This window comes from Artibeus jamaicensis, unplaced genomic scaffold (genome assembly GCF_021234435.1).
Source record: "Artibeus jamaicensis isolate MK-2021 breed Jamaican fruit bat unplaced genomic scaffold, CSHL_Jam_final scaffold_660, whole genome shotgun sequence".
Taxonomy (NCBI): Eukaryota; Metazoa; Chordata; class Mammalia; order Chiroptera; family Phyllostomidae; genus Artibeus; species Artibeus jamaicensis.
Window position 1 is genome coordinate 4,670,824 of NW_026522052.1, and position 20,118 is coordinate 4,690,941.

Consider the following 20,118-nt stretch of genomic DNA (forward strand, 5'->3'; position numbering starts at 1 on the left):
AGGTCCAAACTCAGTTTTACGAGGCTGAAGCCAGGGGGCCAAACTTCCTCTGCACACTGCAGGGGAGACTCTGCTCCACCCCGCTTCCAGCTTCTGCTGGCTGTTGACATTCCTTTCTCATGGCCCCATAACTCCAGTCTTCAAGGCCAGCAACTCGGAGTCCTTTTCTTTGCTCCCTATTCACATCACCTTCTCTTCTCTGTGTGTATGTTGTATCAAGCCTTTCTCTGCCTCCTTGTAAGTATACATGTGATTGGATCTAGGGCCCACCTGGATGGATAATCCCTGATACTCTCCCTATCTCAAATCTTCAATTTAATGACATAGGCAAAGACGATACCCTATGAGGCAATATTCACAATTCCAAGGATTAGAATCTGATCACTCTGAGTCCCCTTACTCAGCCTACTACAGCCAGTCCCAACACATTGAATTTCTTTGCTTAATGATGGAGAAGAAGAGGGAGGAGGAGGAGGAGAAGAATGAAAAGGAGAAAAGGGAAGGAGGAACAGGAAGTAGAAGAGAAAGAAGGTCCACTCATTCCACGAGTGGCAGTGAGCCACTGTTAGTTCCCAGCCCCAAAAATGGACCAAGAAAGCAGACAGGCCTCACGCCCTCAGGAGGTCCCAGCCATAATCATCTAATCTCAGGAGCAAATGCCAATGGTAGCAGAAAATGCAAAGTTCACAGCAGGAAATGCAAAGTTCACAGCTCTAAATCAGGGTGGGGGTGGGAGAGCAGATAACCTAGGAGAGACAGGTTTGAGAAAGCGTTCCTGGGGAAGCGTATTTCAGTTAATATTTGAAGGATAAATAGGGTTAACTGAGTGAAAAGAGGAGGAGTGTGCAAGGCAGAGGAGACTGTAGAAGGAGCCCACAACCAGAGAAAACCATAGAGGTAAAATAAAAGGAGAGAAAAGGGTGAGGCAGGAGCAGTGTGAACCAGCAGTGCAGATGCAGCTCCTCCCAGGCCTTGATAAGGAACTGGATCTCTTAGGTTAAGGCAAAGTCTTGGAAGTACCATGGAATTCAGGTTTGCAAAGGTCACTTTGATAGGTGATGGAGAGCAGGGTGGGAGTGAGCAGGCTAGCTATTTTATTTTCATTTTAACACCTTAGAACTAACATGGCAGACCATCCATTTCAAAAGACCTGTTTGTTGGGCCCTGCCAGACCTCAAGCCCCTCGGTCAGGCCTGGGGAGGCCCTTCCAGTGAGTGCCCCTGGGAAGGGTGCAGCAGCTTTCCTTTGATGAGTGACCTGCTGCCCCACCCACATTATGCAATCCTGGTCAGAGGACCTAGTCTCATCCACCTTGATATATGTCCTAACTTGTATTTCACACTTGACACATGGTAGTCTCTGCATCAGTTAAAGGGGGGAAAATCAAAATTTCTTATCTCCCTCTCAGGGTGGGGAGCAAAGCTTTGGCCAGTTCATGTATTTAGAGAAGGGGCAGCATTAGCATAAATGCCCCTTTCTGAAGTTCAAGTTCATTGTGCTGTAAGACCACCATAGAACAGGTCCAAATGGAATTTTGATTAACAAAGGGTGATGGCAAGAGAGTGGAGGGGCATTATCAGGTTAGCAGGGCAAAAACAGGGTTCCAAGGAGGGAAGTGCGCTGGGAAAAGGGGGTGCAACCCAGGGAAATCCTGGGGAAGGGGCCCCACATGAGCCACAGAATATGTATGAATTTTTGGAACAGAGAACTAGGCCAACATCAGATAAACAGCAGAGCCTGAAAACCTTTACTGCTAACAAACAGTTAGTTAGAAAAATGAAGGTTGTTAATATGTAGGTGGCCAGCTTCCCCGCGCCCACTGGGTGCTTTTCTTCAAATTAGATTATGTGATATTTCACAGGCTTCTGTGAAGTATGTCTAATCTAACATAAATGACAGAAGTAGGTCATTTTTCCAGGTACTTATTGTCAAGATCAGACTGGAACCCAGGACTCCTAAATCCTGAAATTTACTTCTTTGTACCAGGCTATTCAGGCCCCAAGGGAGCCAGCGCCAGATTCATGGAGCAGATTCCAATTAATCACAGCAGAAAGCACTATCTGCCAAGTGAAATTCCTCTATTTTGAATTCTTACTCTCTTCACCAGCTGAGTTTACCACAAAGACATGAATATATAATTGAGACATAAAGTAAACATGCCACCAAATTAAACTGTCCTAATTTTAAATCAATAAATTCTTTCTCAAACAACATGAAATGAAGATCTTGCAAAAGAAAAATGCTGTGCTCCACCAACTCCAGCGGAAGCCAATTAGATATTGTACCAACATTCGACACTGATTTACCATGACGATGTTCAACAGGAGTGTAAGTCTTAAGATATACTCCAAGCAGTGACACCGTAAAGCCTGAATAAATCAGCCTGGAGACATCCCATCTGAAACAGTGAGTCTCCTCATCTGCACGTGGCCCCTCAGGTGCAATGAGAGGCAGCTGCTGGTGGTGGACCGGTTGCATGGTTCCTGAGAACCAAGGACCTGTCCTGGTAGCTGTGTGACCTCAGTAACATCCTTACCTTCTCTGTTAGAGTCATCACGATGATGACAGTTAAAAGCCTCAGGACCAAGTGTTCTACTCGCTGGTGTACATGCTCCTTAACCATACTGTAAGGGAAAAAATGTGACTGCAATTATAGAGCATATATTTTAGTGCATTCAGAAAACGACCTGGTGGTAGGAGTCCTCAGAAGTCCCTTTCTTTGTATCTTTGCCTTGCACAGGATATAGAGCCAGCTGGGTTTAGATATATTCTTTCCTTCCAATATTTCTCCCTTCTTTATGCGTATGTGTCATTTTTATTCCACTGGTAGCCTGCTGGATATTTGTCCTATGCCAGAGCAATCTAATGCAACCTTCCTTGAGGAAGAGAAGTGGTAGCTTTGAATGAACATCAAGGGAAGCCAAGCAGGAGTTGAACACGTACATTATACCAGGCTGACTGCTTCTCAAGTGGCCAAGCAAGGCTTCGATGCGGCCTATCTCTCTGGCTTTAGGGCTAGTGCTTTCACTCCAAACACTTCGAGTCCTCATTCTTCCTCCAAGGCACCATACGTTTTCAGACCTTCAAGCCTTGCACGTGCCATTGCTCCTGCCAAGTTTTCCACATCCTCGAAAAAAATCCTACTTACCATTGGAGACCCTGGTGAAATGCAACCTTGTAGTTTTGCCTAATCTCGCAGCTAAATTCAATTAGTCCCACTTGGTGTATTCATAACATTTGTATGCATGAGCACCCTAATCCCCGCTACCGTATAGAAAACTTATGTGTTCAAACAGATGCTTCTTAGACTACACAGGGCAGGGGCTCTCTCTGAATCTTCATATTCCCAGCACCTGGCTTCAGAATACTATTTATTGCAATTGCCACCTGTCGGTTGACAGTCTTCACTGTGACAACAAATAGACTGAGAGGCTTAGTCACCAACTTCTCCCCCTGCCCTAAGAAGCTTGGTATTTCCATGTCAGCAAGAAGAGAATAGTCAGAGACTTGTGAGGCTTTTGAGGACCTAAGAGTCTTCTGCAACAGTCATGGCATTCAGATGAATGATGCTGCCTTTCACATCCTTTATACACTCCCCACAGGCACAGCCAGAGAAACCTTTGGGCATGCGGTGATGATGAGGGCTGCTCTGGACACCCAGATTCCGGGATTAATCAGATCCGAACCAGGAGGTCATGAGACCAGAAAGAGAACTTCATCCTCAGTTAAGTTCAGTTTAAATAAACCACAGGGGGTTTCTGACATGGGAGTGGGAGTCTAAGAGAAGCATGTAGGGAATGTCAGTCCTTCCCCCTACATTAAATGGCACCATGTCTCCCTCAGACACTATGAAGATATATGATTGAGGAGGAATCAGAGCTACTTTTCTCAGTCCTAAGGTAGTGGAATCTGAGGCAGCTCAGGCTCCTTGGGGAAAGCCATCTGAGAGATCAGAATTCTGTGGTTGCTTAAATATGTTCCCTTGGGAGCTCTAACTGCTTACCAGTAGCAAGGCGGCCCGACTCCTGTGTTTGCTGCAAGGCACAGAGTCACCTGAGCTTCCTGCCTCCTTAGGGCCATAAAAACTGTGAATGGCTTGGGCATGGGGACCTATAGCTATTTACTGTTCATGCCAGGCAGCACCAGGCTGCAGACACCACATAGTCCAACCTGTTGAAGAAATATAAAGACCCTCCCCAGTCTTACCAGAAAGCACAGAAAATGCCATTATTAAACCAGTATGACTTTTACTGCAGCAATTTGCTCAGGTGACTTTAGTTTAATAGACTTCCCTACTTGGCTTTGTAGACGGATGATGTTTCCGTGGGTTTACTGAAATGCTACTAAACCCATGAACACACGTTGCCCCTCCATGGTCAGGCACTGCATCAAAAAGTGTAAGACTTACCAGGAAAAACCGAGTTGCCTCATTTGCATGCTGCCTAAATTCTGTAAATCAATTACAGATAAAATGCCCAGCTTCCCTGTCATTCTCCAAGGTGCTCCAAGGAACACTCTAATTCTTTGTGGAATTCAGATGCACAGTCTTATGCACAGACTGCATGTGCATTTTCATCTATTTCTTGAACAGGGCAGGGAAAGGAGAGATCCTTTGGAAAGCAGTTTGGGATGGCAAATGGGACCTACTGCCACTCATGGATGGCCCTTGACCCCTGAAGGACACAGATGTAGTCAGAAGGTGACTTCTGTTGATTCAGAACTGGATGGAGATGTTTCCCTCTACCATGGGCTTGGCAAAGATGTAGGCTGAATGGGAATTAGCTGGTGCAAAGGTTGGCTCAGCTCTTTGGAAGCCTCGCAGGGTGAAGAGGGCATGCTGTTTTCTGGGTGATGTGGCTAGAGAGACGGAAATCTCTGCCTTCCACGTAAGGATTAGAGCACATTATTCTCTTTGATATGTTGTGCTTCAAATTTCCTTTTATTCAGGTTCAGGGTTGAGGGGAAGCTATGGAGTGTAGGTGTCTAGAAATTAAAAGTTATTGTTCCTGTTCTCTTCATCATAATAGTGAGTTTGACTTGACAAGGTCGATTAATTATTCAGGACTGGAAAGCAACACGACTATACAGATCGGGTGGGTAAGAGGAGCGGGTTCAGAACAGGAAGACAGCAAAAGGCAAAGGCAAGGCCTCACCTGCCTGTGCCAGGTAGCTCCCCACCCTCTTCCCTTTCTCTCTGGAATTCCACCAGCGCAGGTAATTCGGTCAACGTCCGTGCTCCCTTCTCTGGTCCCTGTCCCACTCTAGAAACAGGAGCATGCTCCGCCCCCTTTCATGCAAGAGTCAAAGCTGTGGGACTCCAAAAGGCAGGTTATTAACTATGAAACAATAGCAGGGATTTTCGGATTAATTCTGCCTAGGAAGAAATAGGAAAACTCATTTACACCAAACAAAAGGGAGGGGCGATTAGAGGCTCCAGTGACAAAGGGGACCATGATAAGGCCTGGGAAACTAAGGAAGATAACAAAAGCTTTTATTATTTCTATTACTACTACTATTATGATTACACTAATATCTCCATTTTTTAAGGCACTATATTCTACCACGTCCTATCACAAATACATCTTTGAGTGAGTTCAAAGCCTGCAGGTATTCCCCCCAGGCCTTGCTTAGAAAGGGCAGAGCTTCCGAATCCTGAGAAGAGCCCAGGGCAAGTCCACAGCACTGGCACTACGCCCCTGTCCCCCCCCACTCCCCCACCAGAAGCCCACTGAGGGCTTTGAGAAGTCTTCCACACTGCCCTTCATTTCTCAAAGGATTCAGGGTCACAGGGTTTTGTATGCACACTGTGTTTCCCAGGATGTGGAGAAAGGAGATGGATGTGGCCGATTTAGATCTCCCGGGAAGCCTGTTTTGGCAGCAGCAACGAGAGGGGGAAAAGGGTTAAAACAGGCAGCTGGACTCCACAGAAGCAGCTTCTTCTTAATTACACTCCTAAAGCAGAACACCCTGAGGTCAAAGGCATGGAAAACACTGGGCCCAAATTTTAATCAGTCTTAGATAGATCTCCCTCGCCTCGGCCTAAAATTTTTTATTCCGCTGTCTAAGTGGGCATGCACATCCCTGGGTGGCATTTCTTACTTTTCACAAACTCCTTTTGAGTGACATTTGTAAGGCACTTTAAAATCATCAGTCTGGGTGCGTGAGCCTTTCCGCCTTTGCTACCACAGGCCGTTTTATCGCCGGACACTTCAGATGCCTGAGCATCGACCTCTCCTGGCACCCCAGTGTGGAAATCCAAGTGTCCTGATGGACTCCCTCCCTCACCCCCAATTTCAGCCAGTCCCAAAAGCTGTCTAGCCTCCTCTAGTCACATCTTCTCTGTCCTGGTTAACACAGGAACACCGGTCCTTCATCTTTCAAACAATTCTCCCTCGTCTTTAAAAGATCTCCATCTTTTCTTATTTCCATAGTCTATGAAATTGCCTTCTTTTCTCTACACCACACCTGGTCCTTTGGGTCAATGAAGCCCACTCTTGCTTTAACCCCAGCTGGACGGCAATGGCCAGCACTTAGATGAATAGCACTGCCCAGTAGAACTGCCAGCAATGGTGGGGCTATTCCATATCTCTACTGTCAGATGCAGTGTCACTGGTCACATGTGGCTACTGAAGTACTTAAAATGAGGCGAGTGCGGCTGAAGAAGTGCATTTTAAACGTCACTTGGTTTTAGCGCATTGAAATTTAATTTTAAAGAGATACTATGACCAGTAGCTACGTAGCTCAGTCTCCCTCTCATCACCCCCGTCTTGCCACCAGCTGCTGCTGCCTTCCCCTCCATCTCCTTTCCACACTGTCCCCAGGCCACTCTCCTCACAAGGCTGCTCCCCTCCCTGGCTTGCTCAGAACAGTGGTCCTATGTGAGTCACTGTGTCCTTCCTGCATTCCTGGGCCTGTTCCTCGTCTGCTCTCTGCTGACCCCGGAGAGTACAAATGAGAAGCACTTCACCTTCTCCCTGCAGGCTTTTCTTACATCCTGGCCATGCAAGCGGTGGTTTGAAGCTGACCCGCGGGTCTACTTAATAGTCATCCTTCCGTCCTCCTCTACTGCCCACTGCAGGGTCTCTCCTCCAGAGCCCAGGCTGGACTGACCCGATCTATGCTCCAGACATTTGCCCTGCCCTGCCAAGGCCTCTAGAAACCACCCGGGCTCCTTAGGACTTTCTTCTGGCAGGGGGTGGGGTGGGGGGAGGAGGACACAGTCCAACAGCAACAGGAAGTGAGAAAAAATGTGTCCCCCTGAAAAAAAGGAACACAAATTTCCCTTTTCCTTTACCACAAGGATATAAAGTGTTATCAGCACATTTAAAAAATATTCTAGAGAACAAAGCAAAAACCCAGCACTTGCCACCAGTGACAGACTGTCCTGAAGGGTGGAAAGACTTCGGGTGAGGCTTGCGCTGCAACCAAGGACAGGCCCGAGCCCCTCACTCCTGAGCCTGAGCTGGCGAACAGCCTGGGGCCCAGCAGCACTGGGAGAGCTGGCTGCTGCTTGACCAGACCAGCCTGACTACGTACAGGCCAGTCCTGAATTCTGTTCAAATGTCCAGTCAGACAACATAGGATAAGGGGACCTGCACTGCAGGCGTGTCCAGGAGTGTCTGCAGCAGGCCGGTGCCCCGCACGGGACTCAGCGAACATGAGCCGTGGTCTGGGAAGATAGATTCCCGGGGCTGGTTTGGGCAAACTTTGTACACGAATGGGAGCTAATTCTTCCAGGGCAATTTTTTATTCATCTTCACAGGCTCATTGCTTGACCAGCATGCCAGGAGGCAGAACTGTTTCTCAGAGATTACTGACTGTGTGAATGAATGAATGAATGAATGAATGACGGCATGGTCAAAGTGACCATAGCCCCTGATGGGGCTAATTCAGGGCATGGTCAAATTCAGGGCATGGCTAATTCAGGGCTAATGAGGGCATGGTCAAAGTGACCATAGCCCCTGATGGGGCTAATTCAGGCAGGTGCAGTGATGGCATCCTGGCTGTAAGCAAGAAATGTACCTACTGAATCACACAGAGAAACTCCAGCACCAAGAACTAGTGGGACAGAAGGTGTGTTTGATAGTAAGGAGAAAGAAACACAATCCCCGGCCTTCAGCAGCTTGTGTGATGCTGTAAAAATGCATTACCTTCCTTCTGTGTGGGTTTATTTATATATAAAGCTGCCTACATATACATAAATACACATACTCATAGGCAGAATATCAGTGGAGTGTTTTCTTCTGCTGTTACTGTATGTGTGTGTTTAATGATCGCAATGCCATTGTGAAAACCAGCTGTGCCTGACTTTCATTCCAGCAGCATTCAGCTTGGGGTTAAACAGCGACTTCGACAAAACTCAGACAGTCAGCTTCTACTGGGGGAATTAGGCTTGATGTTCAGTACAGTAAATGATCCCAAGATAAATACATATACTTTTTAAATCCTGGATGGTGATGTATCCTCTTTCCAACACAGAAACAGGGGAGCCCGGCTGTGTTTAGTTTGTCTGATTGCTTTTAAGAGGGGGGACAGGTTGGCTCTGAAAAACTCTGGTCCTCTATTCATTAAAGTGTCAATAATGCTCAGGCCGGGCATATCGACAGCGGATTAGCCGGGGCTGAGTCTATGTACAAGACCAGTGCCTTTTTTAACCCGGCTTGTCTCCAGATCAATACACCCATCAGCATTCGAAAATTAGCCCGAGATGAGATTCCAATACTTGAGGTGGTGTGTCATGCTAAGAGGGCACCTAGCCAACTCACGGATGGAAACGCTGAGCTGGGGATTAGACATTTTCCATTATCTTGGACATGAGCGAAAATTGATGCAGACCCTCGCCCCCCCCCACCTCCCCACCCCCACACACACCCAGCCTTCTCTCTCTGAGCCTGTATAAGGCCTCTGGGCCATAACTCCAGCCACTGGATTCAATAAGCATTCACTAAAAGTTCACTTCATACAAGGCACTCACCAGGTGCTTAGGGCAGGAGAGTGTGGGCTTAAAAAAATTATAAAAATGTGGTCTTGTTTTTAAGGAGGCTTCAAAATCTTTCAAGGTTCCTTCCATTTACTGATTCTATACAGGCCTGATTCCTGAAGCAAACGTCTGTACTAGCATGTCCTGGTGTCCCCGTCATCACTTGGTGTTCTGCTCTCAGCTGCCGTGTGTGGGGCGGGGCTGGGGGCGGGACCCTGGGGGCTGGTTTCGGAGGCACTGCCCCGTGTAGGTCGGAAATGTTGCTGCTGGAGCATTCAGGGAAGCACCTCACGGAACAGTCATTCTCAAGCCTTTCTGGCCGACTATCCATGATAAAAAAAAACATATTTTCCATTACAAACTTTCAATGACACAAAATTTTATGTAATAATACCTACTTTGCTGTTTTCAATACACTCTGATACCATCTACGCGATTCTATTCCTTTTAAAAAGTGCTGTTTGCAACAGGCAGTTTGAAAAATACTCATTTATACAACCGATAGAAGAAAAAAACCATCATAACGTCCTTTTGGAAATACAGAATAAGAAAAAAAGTAGCCCTGGCCTACATGGCTCAGTGGGTTTGGCATCACCCTGCAAAGGGCAAGGTCGCTGATTCAATTCCTGGCCAGGGCGCATGCTTGGGCTGCGGGTTCCGTCCCCAGTCAGGGTGCGTATGAGAGGCAACCTTGGATGTTTCTCTCTCACACTGATGTTTCTCTCCCTCTTTCCCTCCCTCCCTTCCCCTCTCTGTAAAAATAAATAAATAAAATCTTTCCAAAAAGAAAAAATTAAAACAACTTAGTATGACCAGGCTTTGACACAACATGAGGGGCTCCAGCGTGCCCCCGCCTCCTCCCTGACCAGAGTCAGGGTCCACGCTCTCTCACTGCAGCCGAGGCTTCTTCTCGTGGGTCACAGTCCACACCCATGGTCCCAGCCGCACCCCTGCCCGTCCCCTCACAGCTGGATCTGCCCTCACTCCACCAGCCCATCTGCCCCTGCCTTCTCCAGCCACCTCCCTGCCCTTGTCATTTGAACCAAGACCCCCGACTGCCTCCTTGGACACACTGAGAGGAGGGGCCAGCTGGGGGAGCCTTGGGAAGAGAGGTGTACAGTTAGCAGGAGGAAGGGACCTGCAGAGTGGGCCGGCACGGCGCAGGGCTTGGGCACCTGAGATAAAAACACACAGTATTAAGTCCATTGTGAAAGATATGTTAAAGAGTTAAATAACAACGCTGGCCCTGGGCAGGTGGCTCATTTCACTGGGGTGTTGTCCCATACACCAAATACAGGTTGTGGGTTCGATCCCCAGTGGGGGCCTGTATGGGAGGCAACTGATCAGTGTTTCTTTCTCACATCGGTCTCTCTCTCTCTCTCTCTCTCTCTCGCTCTCGCTCTCGCTCTCATTCTGTGTCTTTCTCAAATAAATAAAAGACATACCCTCCGTATCCTCTGGTAAGAATGTTAAAAAATAGCAACAGTGTTTTTGAAGTAGCTAACACTTGACATCTATATGTGCCAGGCCCTCTCCTAAGTACTGCACACACCAGTCCCTGTCGACCGTAATCCTCACCACGGCTCCTCACAGCACTGACTCCATTGCACAGAAGGAAACCCTGAGGCTCCGCCAGGCACTTGATCAAAGGCTCCGGCCAAAAAGCAGTCATCTGGGGTTCTGACGCGGGATCTGCCCGCGTGATTGCCCCGGGACCAGCTCTGCTTCATGGGGAAGGTAAGCGCCATTCCCAGGGTCTGGGACACATGGGGAGAGCACAGCCAAGAGAGATGCAAAAAGAGAACAAATATACAGTTCTGAAAAGCTGGGGCTGAGGGGCGCAACCGAACCACAGAGAATCAGACACAGGCAGCGGGGGTGTGGTGGGGTGGAGGAGGCCCAGGGCTGGGAGGTGAGAGGGGTGGAGGAGGCAGGCAGCGGTGCAGGTGGTGTGCAGGATGCGTCCCAGCAGGTGCTCGGAGCATCTGTGTGGGGCTGTGCTTTCTCTGCAGGCCCTGGGAGGGGGTGCAGGTGTACCGTGCCAGACCTACAGTGCTGGTCTTAAAATAAAGTGAGCTTAGAATTGGAACCTGGAAGAAAATTAGAGGAGAAAAAAGCCAAGCAAAGCAATAATTAGAAGATAATTTTCTGAGAAAATATATTACTGGAACAAAAGCAAAAAAAAAGTCTTAGTCCTATTCAATGGGAAAATTATTTGAAAATTTGGCATCTGATGGCAAAATGACAATTAGCAAGTTGTCCTGGCTGATGGAACAAACAGAACCCGTTCCTGTTGAGGATCACAGAGAGTTTACTGCAGGCTTTCTCAGCCGCCACCCGGACCGCCCTGCCCGGCACCACCTACCTTGCACGATGAGGTGGACCCGCGAGGTCTTGGGGTGGTTGTCCGTCTGCACAGAGCAGGTATACGGGCCCTCGTCATACACATCCACGTTTTGGATCTCGATGCTGTACTGGGTTTGGGTGTAGCTCAGGAGAACCACTCGTGGGTCCAGGCACCACTTGTCATTCCCAGCGTAGAGGATGGTGCTGCGGTTCAGCCAGGCCACCCGGGTGACCCGGTTGTCGATCGTGCACCTGGAGGGAAGGCCAGATGGGCAAGTCAGGACAGTGGGAGCCATCGGAGGGGGGGGTCCCTGGCAAGGCAGAAGGAGTTTTTATGCCTTGTCTTCAACCCCTGCCCCCAGTATACATACAGAAATGTCCTCTATTTGCTTTGTCATGGATGGCACTGGCTGGAATTTGGTGGCAGAAGTCTTATGGGATGACAGCCTTAGCACATTGGATATCCCAGACTCTGGGTCTTGCCCTGAAACCACCTGAGCACGGCTCCCTGCAATGGTCCTAAACACCTGTAGTCACAACCCCGAGGCATCTTCCACACCCAGCACTTTTGGGCCCTTCCACACAACCAGCCCCTCTTTGCTCAAGAACGTCTCTCATGTGGGAGATGCTAATCCCTTAGATTGCTTTCTAGGTGTTTTAGATGTACAAAGTTGTTCAGTACTTACAACAACCCAAGAGGGAGGTTCCACTGATAAAACCAATTAAAGAACAGAGAAACTAAATATTTCCCCAAGTCACACAGATAATATGTGCTAGATCAGAGACCCAAATTTCAGCTACTAAACATTTTTTTCTTATCTCAGAATAGCAAATTCTGACAGAAGGCTTCTGAAGTCAAAACTAAATACGAGCCACTGCCATTGCTACTGATCTTCATTATATTCAAGGGCAGAAATGTTCGATTATTGAGAGACTAGACACATTTTCCAAAATCTCAAAAGCGGTTGCACATGTAAAAATAGATGTTCTTTCTTTTACTTTTGCATCTGGAGTTCCTAAAATGTTGAAGCTCCTTTCTCTTTTCCTACACTTTCAAATTTCCCAGCTCCTCTCGCCAAGCCCTCATCACATCTATCCGTCTGTATTCATTTCCTGCTCTCGGCGCACCGAGTATGTTCCGCAGCTTCAGGCTGGATTCGCAAATGCCGTGCCCTGATCTCAGCTCTGATGCTGGAAATAGCAGTGCAGCGCGGTATGTACAGTTGTGCCTCCAATTTATATATTCTTTCACACTGTAGAAAAGTATTTTACCATGCGCACCGTCTCATTTGATTCTTGCAATAAAGCTGTGACATCAATGACCGTCTCCCCTTTACAGATCAGGACTCTGGGGTCTGGGATTGTCCGGCGGCCTGCCCCCAGTTAAAGAGCTTAGAAGTGAGGTCAGACGCCTAACTCCTGGCCTCGTGTGCTCCTTGGGGTGCAAAGGGGTATTTTTCAGTGGGGAGGGACGATGGCTTCCACAGAATTCTCAAAATGTCTGTGACCATGGAAAGCCTGGGAGCTGCTGCTGAGCACACCAGCTTCCCTAGGTGGTCCCTCTCAAGAGGAGATATCCTGTACCCTGCCTCCTTTCCGCACGCACTTGTGTAAATGTCACCCGATCGCCGCGGGGACCCCTGGGCGCAGGTGAGGAGCCTTGCTGAGAGCTCCTGTGGAGAAAACTGCTCGACCAGAAAGGTCTCGGCTCAGGTGTCCAGCAGGGTCTCTGCTGCTCGCTGTTTTCAGAACAACACAGCATGCAGGTGCTAGAAAACCTACCCAGGAAACAATCAGGGGAGTATGTCTGTAAGTGGGCGTGGGCTGTTTGCATCAGAAGCAAATGAGGGGTTTGTTACAGTTTCTCTTTTCCTACTGACTCAGAATCTTTGGGAACCCCCAAAATATGAAACTCCTAATAATACCCCAGTTAGGTCATGTACACACCAGAGCATGGAAAACACCGGTGCAGAGTGACGGGTCCCCATACCAGCTGCCTAATTTGTGGGACTTGGTGCAAAATGAAAAGGCAGAGCCCTTGGGTCAAGAACTATTAAGGATTAAAGATGAGGATGGCGGAGCATTTAACCAGGGGTGGGGTCCTACTGAATGCAGGACACCATTCGAGTGGATCTCAGACTTCATCGTGCTTATGTATCTACTTAAGAAATTAGTAAAATGCGCATTCTGATTTGGTAGGTCTGGGGAGGGGCCTGAGAGTCTGCATTTTCAGTTATCTCCCGGGGATGTGCGTGCTGATGGCCCCTGGACCATTCCTGTAGTAGCTAGCATAAAGCAAGAGGGGAATAGTGCACACATTAAGGTTTGAGAAGCACTGAGTAAGGACCTCACTCTATAAAAGTGTAGTCAGAAAACCATCAGATCAGCATCAATGGGACGCTCGTTAGACATGCAGAATTTCAGGCTTCACTGCAGAAGTAATGAGCTGGAACGGCATTTTAATAAGATGCCTAGGTAACCAGATGTACATGAAGTGTGGGCTGGTCTGCGGTGTACTCCGAGCCTTCCTCTTGGCTGTGCTGGCCATACTCAGCACATACTCAGAGAGCGTGCAGAGGCAGAGAAGCAGAGCCAAGGTGACAGGGGCAGGGAAGATGTACCTCCCCTGCAGGTGTGGGAAGATGCGGCGTATCAGGTGCTTCTCCTGTCACCTTGGCTCTGCTTCTCTCCTCTCGGCTGTCACGCCTAAAATGTGGGTTTGGAACCACAGTGGCTTCAAATCCCTTAAGTACAACATACTCCACCACTTGCTTTGCTAGTAATGGACCTGGGATGTTATTTGTATTAATGACCTTAAAGGTGGTTCCTGCCCTAAATTCTACTTGGATTCAACCAGAGAAGTTGGTGAAACTCATATTCATGGCTAATGTTTATTGAATGCACTTTACTATGTACTATTACTATATCAAGCACACCTATCACATACACTATTTTATGATCTCAAAAAATTAATTGAGTTCACTTATCATTGCCAGTTTAGAAATGGGCTTCCCTGAGACTAGGAAATAACCAAATTGATTAAGATCACACCAATATTAAGCCACAGAACCAGGATTCAGAAGCAGAGGTGTTATTCTTTTTCCCTTGGATTCAGTGGTCTTTGGTGTCCTTATCAGATCTCCCACAGGCTCCATAACATTTAAATGCACATTCATCGGAATGGCCCGCATGCTCGGTGAACACAGGTGACTGACCCTGACCTGTACTGGTGACCGCACCTTAAAAACCATTAATTTAGAAATCTGGTTTCTGGTAAAAGGAGAGCAGCAGAGAGAATGGGCATGAAGAAATGACTCTTGTTTGAAACAGTTTTCCATTACTTTACAGGACAGAAGTTTTTTATGACCACTTTGTTGTAGGAGGCAGAGCCCCAGTTATTTTTCCCTCCAACTGCTGAAACTTTGCCCAGATACCAGGTGAATGGCCACGAGGCAGGAAATGTTGCTCACCAACCTCTATAAACTGCCTGAGTCATTGTTTCTGATGTCCACAGTGGGGACATCGCACAGCCTCCCGCTGAACACAGGACTGTCCTGGGCTTCCTTGTGTCTAATTACTGGGAATTGACTGGTATGGAAACAGCATTACCAAGGCCAAAGACATTCATTTGCAAATACACGAATGCTCCAAAGGCAGCCGACTTTCAGCACAGTTGGGCGGCTCCTGTGATATACTACACTGAAACGTTGGCATAGCTTCAGCTGTGGTTTGGGCACATCCAAGGTCATGTGTAGACGTCCACACTGTCACTGCCAGAGATCAGTCTTGCTGAGTCTCCACGGCATTAACGCTGGCTTCTGTAGAGATGGATCACCAAGGGAACTTGGCCGCCAGCTCCTGTCGCCTCCTCATACCTGCCCCCATCTATCCATATCATTTATCGAGTTTCAACAACAATGCAGAGGAGACAATTCTCCCAGGCTTAAAAAAAAGGGGGGGGGGCAGAATGAGCATAATTGCTGTCTCAGCCAGGGCTAACGCTGTGGTTGGTTGGGGTAGAAGACCGGGGTGGGGGTTCAGTCAACAGGATCCCTTTCACGCAGACACTGCCCTGAACCCAGTCCTACCAAAGCACTCCTGCATCGCACCATGGGGCTGCATCTCCCGCAGGAAGGTGATTCACGGGGAGCAAGGAAAGCTGAGAACTCAGCTCTCCCTGACTACCCCAGGGCAGTGTGGTGGGAGCTGCCGCCTCTTGTCAGGAAACTGGTCCCAGCTCAGTGTGAGGCTGGCAGGAAGGGAAATGGAGAGAGAGAATGGGTTGCAAGGGCCCTGCCCAGACCTTGAAAATCTTTCACCTTTTCCCCCACAATCCTGAGACATAAGAAGCTCCCACCCTGAGCTTCCTCTCTGCCCATCCTGCTGCATAGGCAAAACAAACAAACAAACAAACAAACAAATAAATAAAATAAAGCCAAGATAAAAAAACAAAAAACAGAGAAACAACCACTGCACACTCAGGGCTCTGGATTTAGGTCTGGAACTCCCAACTCCCCAGATGCTAAACACCCCTCACCTGGGAAGCTTCCCTGCTCCAGCCTCAGTGCCACCCTCAGTCACTTCGTGCTCCACCTCCAGGAGATGGCCCCCAGCCTTCTGTGTTTCCGCAAGGGTTGCCTCTCACGCCTCCTGGGTGAGCCCCCAGGGACAGCCCAGGACCCAGCCTCTGCAAATCCTGGCAAATCCACACAGACACTCAGAGCCTGGGAGGGATTCTCTTTACTATCCTACTGCTGAGCCACAAGGCCCTTCTCAGTCTGTGTGTCTGTCTGTACTCTGTTCCTGTTCTTGGACAAGTTTCTTCTTAAAGAAAATAGGCCTGCTATATTTAAACAGATTATCAAAGATATCCAGCCTGCATGGATCATCAGTCCATGAACTTTCTTTGATGACTGAAAACCTCTGTAACTGACCAGGGAGGACCAGCCACATGTGCCGGCACCGGACCCTGCACCTGAGTACGGCACAGGGTAGAGAGGGCTGCCACACCTGCAACTGTCTGCAGCTGCACTGACTGTGCCAGCGCCAAAAATGCAGCCCTCTCTGTGCTCGATCTCTGGCTGAGGAATAGTGGCTTTACCACACTCACTGTATTTTCACAGGGAGGGAGAGCAAACAATGTGTACGCAAGCCCAGGATGAGTGCTGCAGAGATAAAACCAGGAGAACGGGGGCACAGGACCTCGAGTTATTTGGGGTTTGGGAGGAGATGAAAGTGAGATGGAGAGAGAGAGGCACTGGAAATTGAAAAAAATAGAGCCAAAGTTGCTTGGACTCTTCTGAAGACAAAAATGTGTTGAAATAAAGAGAAAGGTTACTGAAGAAAGAGGGAAAAACTCCAAGCTTGGTCTTTCTTAATCACACCTGCCTGAAGGTCTGAGGACTGTAATGCATCCGGGCAGTGGGAAATCCAACCATTCCTTCCATCAAACGGTCCTTTAACTGCTTTTGAAAAGCAACACATCTCAAGCCAGGCTGGAGACTACAGTGAAATAAGTGCTTCCACCCTTCACAGCACCTGGTCACAATCTCCTCTGATCGCTCAGAAATGTTCCAGCTGCCCCTAAGCCTGGTGCCTCTGAGCGTCTGGCTTGTGCCCAGCCCTCCCCTCAAGCTTCACAGAGAAACATTACCAAGCGGATGGTTCGGAAATACCAACACCCGGCTCATGGAGTTGGCAGGTGCATCTTCCAGATCTGCTTCTGGGGGAAACCAACAAACGGGCACAGCAGACTGCTTCATCACCGGCCTGCCAAAAATCCAGACATCACTGCACCATAACTCTATCGGAGGAGAAGCCTTCACTACTGGGGGTGCTCATTTTGACCCTACTGGCATCTAAAATCGTATGGATATTTATAGAAAGACCTTGGGTTACACAGAAAAACACCAAACTGCCTTCTGGCCAGGCCGATCATACCTGGGGCTCTTAATACAGGTGAAGGGCCCGGGTGACAGCAGGTGCTGCGCTCAAAGTCCCCACATCCGGCAGCGGCTGGCGCCTGAAGGAGGGCAGGGAAGAGGAAAGAGAACAGGCTCCCTAGCCAGACTGTGGGAATCCAAGTCCCGACTCTCTTCTCGCGGCCTCTCCCCCAGCCTTCTCACTTCACTAGGAGTTATTTAACTCATCTGTGATGGCAGTAACTTGTCCTCTTGCTTGGGGTTAATGAGAAGATTATAGGGAACGATTCACGTAGATAACGTTGCTCTGTATGCAGTGGACTCCCAGCAAACAGTCTGAGTGCACAATCCGTTACACAACTGCTTTCCCAGCTCAGGTGTGCACACAGGTGGCACCGCTGAGTAGATGACAAGTTCTCAGAAGGCAGGGCCACGCCTTCTTTTCCTTTCGTGCCCCTACACAACGTTGTACTGAGTACAAAGTTAGCACTCACTAAATATCTGCCCACCGATTACCCTTGATTAAAATCTCCGCTTTCCCCACCCCCTGAGAAGGCAATGGCCCTGGGGCCTGTGGGCAGTGCAGGCCCCGGCTCTGAGGCTGTCTACTCTGCATGCCCCGAATTTACAAACGCAAGTGCACACCGCTCCCTCTGCTCATTGTGGGCATCAGAAGAGCAGAGACATCCCCTTCACGTCCCTACTCTCTTGGATATGACAAAAAGGCTTGGCTTGGTGGCCCTCTGAGCAGGGTTCTCCATAAGTACACCTGCCCATGTGTCCTTCCCGTCTGAGTCAAAGGTGCATAATCAAAAAAACAAACTCTGCTGAGTTAGGTGGGCCATGACTTTGCTAAAATGAAAGCACAGGATTTTGATGTGTCCTGGTGACAAAAACCCAATACTAATTCACATGCTGAAGGAGGCTGGAGACTGCTCAATAGGTCACATCACATTTGTCACCAGGGCTCCCACAGCCATTTCTTTATTCAATAACTGCGTGTTACACCTATGTGGCGAGGGAGGACTCTGGACGCAGGATGATCTGGGCAGAGAGGCCTCCCGACTGTGTCTCACGACCACAGACAGAACAGATAGAGCCTTCGTGTTTTCCCTAGGTGCCAAAGCCAGGCGACCTGGAGGCTTATCTTTCCACTTTTTCCCTAACATATTAAAAACCATCCAAACACAGACAAGGGTCTCTGGAACCCCTTTGTAGAGACCAACATTTCCTAGGGGAGAAAGCTCAGAAGTGCTGAGAGAGAGCTCAGTGAGAATTCACCTTGGTTGTCACCTGCCATTTGACCTTGGGCTCCAGCGAATGGCCTTCCACCCCACTCCACTTCGGGCAGGACGAGTGTCTAGCCTATCGAACTTCTGCTCACTGGGACCTGTACACTCTGTGCGGTCTTGGAATTCAGTGACTCACTTTACTTGGAATGTTCTTCCTTACTATTTGTTAGGCTAATCCCTATTTCTCTATCAATACTCCTTTACATACTATTTTGTATCTCAACTACCGTTTTTCTGCAAACATTCTTGAGCCTCCGTAAATGTTCTCCAGACCTGCTTCCACCTGGGGTGCACTGACAGCGGCTTGTTCACACTGCATCTTCTCATGATGGGCGGCGCTCCGGGAGGGCAGGAAGTGTGTACTATGACGCGCTTCTGGATGCCAAGGACTGTTGGTGACTTCCGGGGCAATGTGGATCTTGGAAGAATTTAGGAGTCCGTTTAGGTTGGAAGGAGCTTGCTAAATAGCAGAGGGCAGGACAGGACATGTCAGGTGAGGGAAGAACAGGGGCAAAGCACCACCATGAAGCTGAGAAAACATCCTGGAGTGTTTGCAGAAGGATGGGACTCTGGTCTGTGAACAAGGCTTTGGGAGAGGAGGAAAGTCACAAGAGATGAAGCCAGTGAGTGAGTACAGTCTGCGTCGCCATGATCCACTGCAGACTGACCTGAACTGCATGGGGTCTGGTCACCAGGCTCCCAGTCCTCCAGCTCCCAGCCCTGTCCAGCAGAGAGGGCGGGATGCGGAGGTGCAGTGGCAGGAGATGAGGTGGAGAAGGAGGGTCTGCCACAGGCCGCCTACAACCCTCTCTCCAAGTCCACAGCTGCCAGCCTGAGGCCCTGTCCACACAACCCTCCCCCTCTGGTTGGAGCTGAGGCCTCCTCCCTTTACCCCTTCAGACCTGCAGGTGTTAAAAATGCCCCCTGTGCCAGCCCTGGTCCTGACTACACCCTGCGATTTATCTGAGTTTGAGCTACGGCTTTGTAAATATCCATTTTATTAATCTCAACTCTCCTCAAATTACCCAACTGAGCATACCATCTCCTCCTCCAGGAACCCTGGTGATTCTGGGTAGTGCCATGCGCCACGTAAAAGACTTTACTTCATCCTGGACACAAGAAGGACCAGATAACCAAAATGGAGAACTTACCAACAGTCACTCAAAAAATTATGGATGGTTGTAAAAGGCACAAAAGCTTGTCCCTTTCTTCCCTCGTGGAGGGGGAGACGGCCTCTCCCTGGCAGGCATGGGCTGGGAGAAGAAATGGGATTCCAGCAAATGTTCTGTCTACAACCTTTCTCTCTTCTCTTTTTTGTCTCTCATTCTGTTCTCACCAGCTGGACCATGTGAAGCCCATACCTGAGGTGGGGCTTCATCCTGGAGAAGTTAGATCCAGCCTGGAGGCCATTAGTTGCCAGGGGCGGGGGCCACTGCTAATTGTTGTCTGAGCCAGACACAGTTCACAATTACACTTGGAAGTGCGGGACTCGCTCAGGAAAACCAGGATGAAGGATGTGTTGTGCCTGCATGAAGGGTTTTGGAAGCTCTGCCCAGGCCAGGCGCTCGGGTGGTCGAGA

General features: G+C 48.8%; 1 protein-coding gene across 5 annotated transcripts in view; it reads right to left on the bottom strand.

Moving 5' to 3' along the window:
* Positions 1 to 20,118, bottom strand: part of NTM (neurotrimin) — a 940,417-nt gene that overhangs the window by 175,187 nt on the left and 745,112 nt on the right. For all 5 annotated transcript variants that reach the window (XM_053659469.1, XM_053659468.1, XM_053659471.1 and 2 more), the window contains one exon: positions 11,346 to 11,578. In XM_053659469.1, coding sequence (XP_053515444.1) covers positions 11,346 to 11,578 — 233 coding nt within the window. The remainder of the gene's footprint in view (positions 1 to 11,345; positions 11,579 to 20,118) is intronic.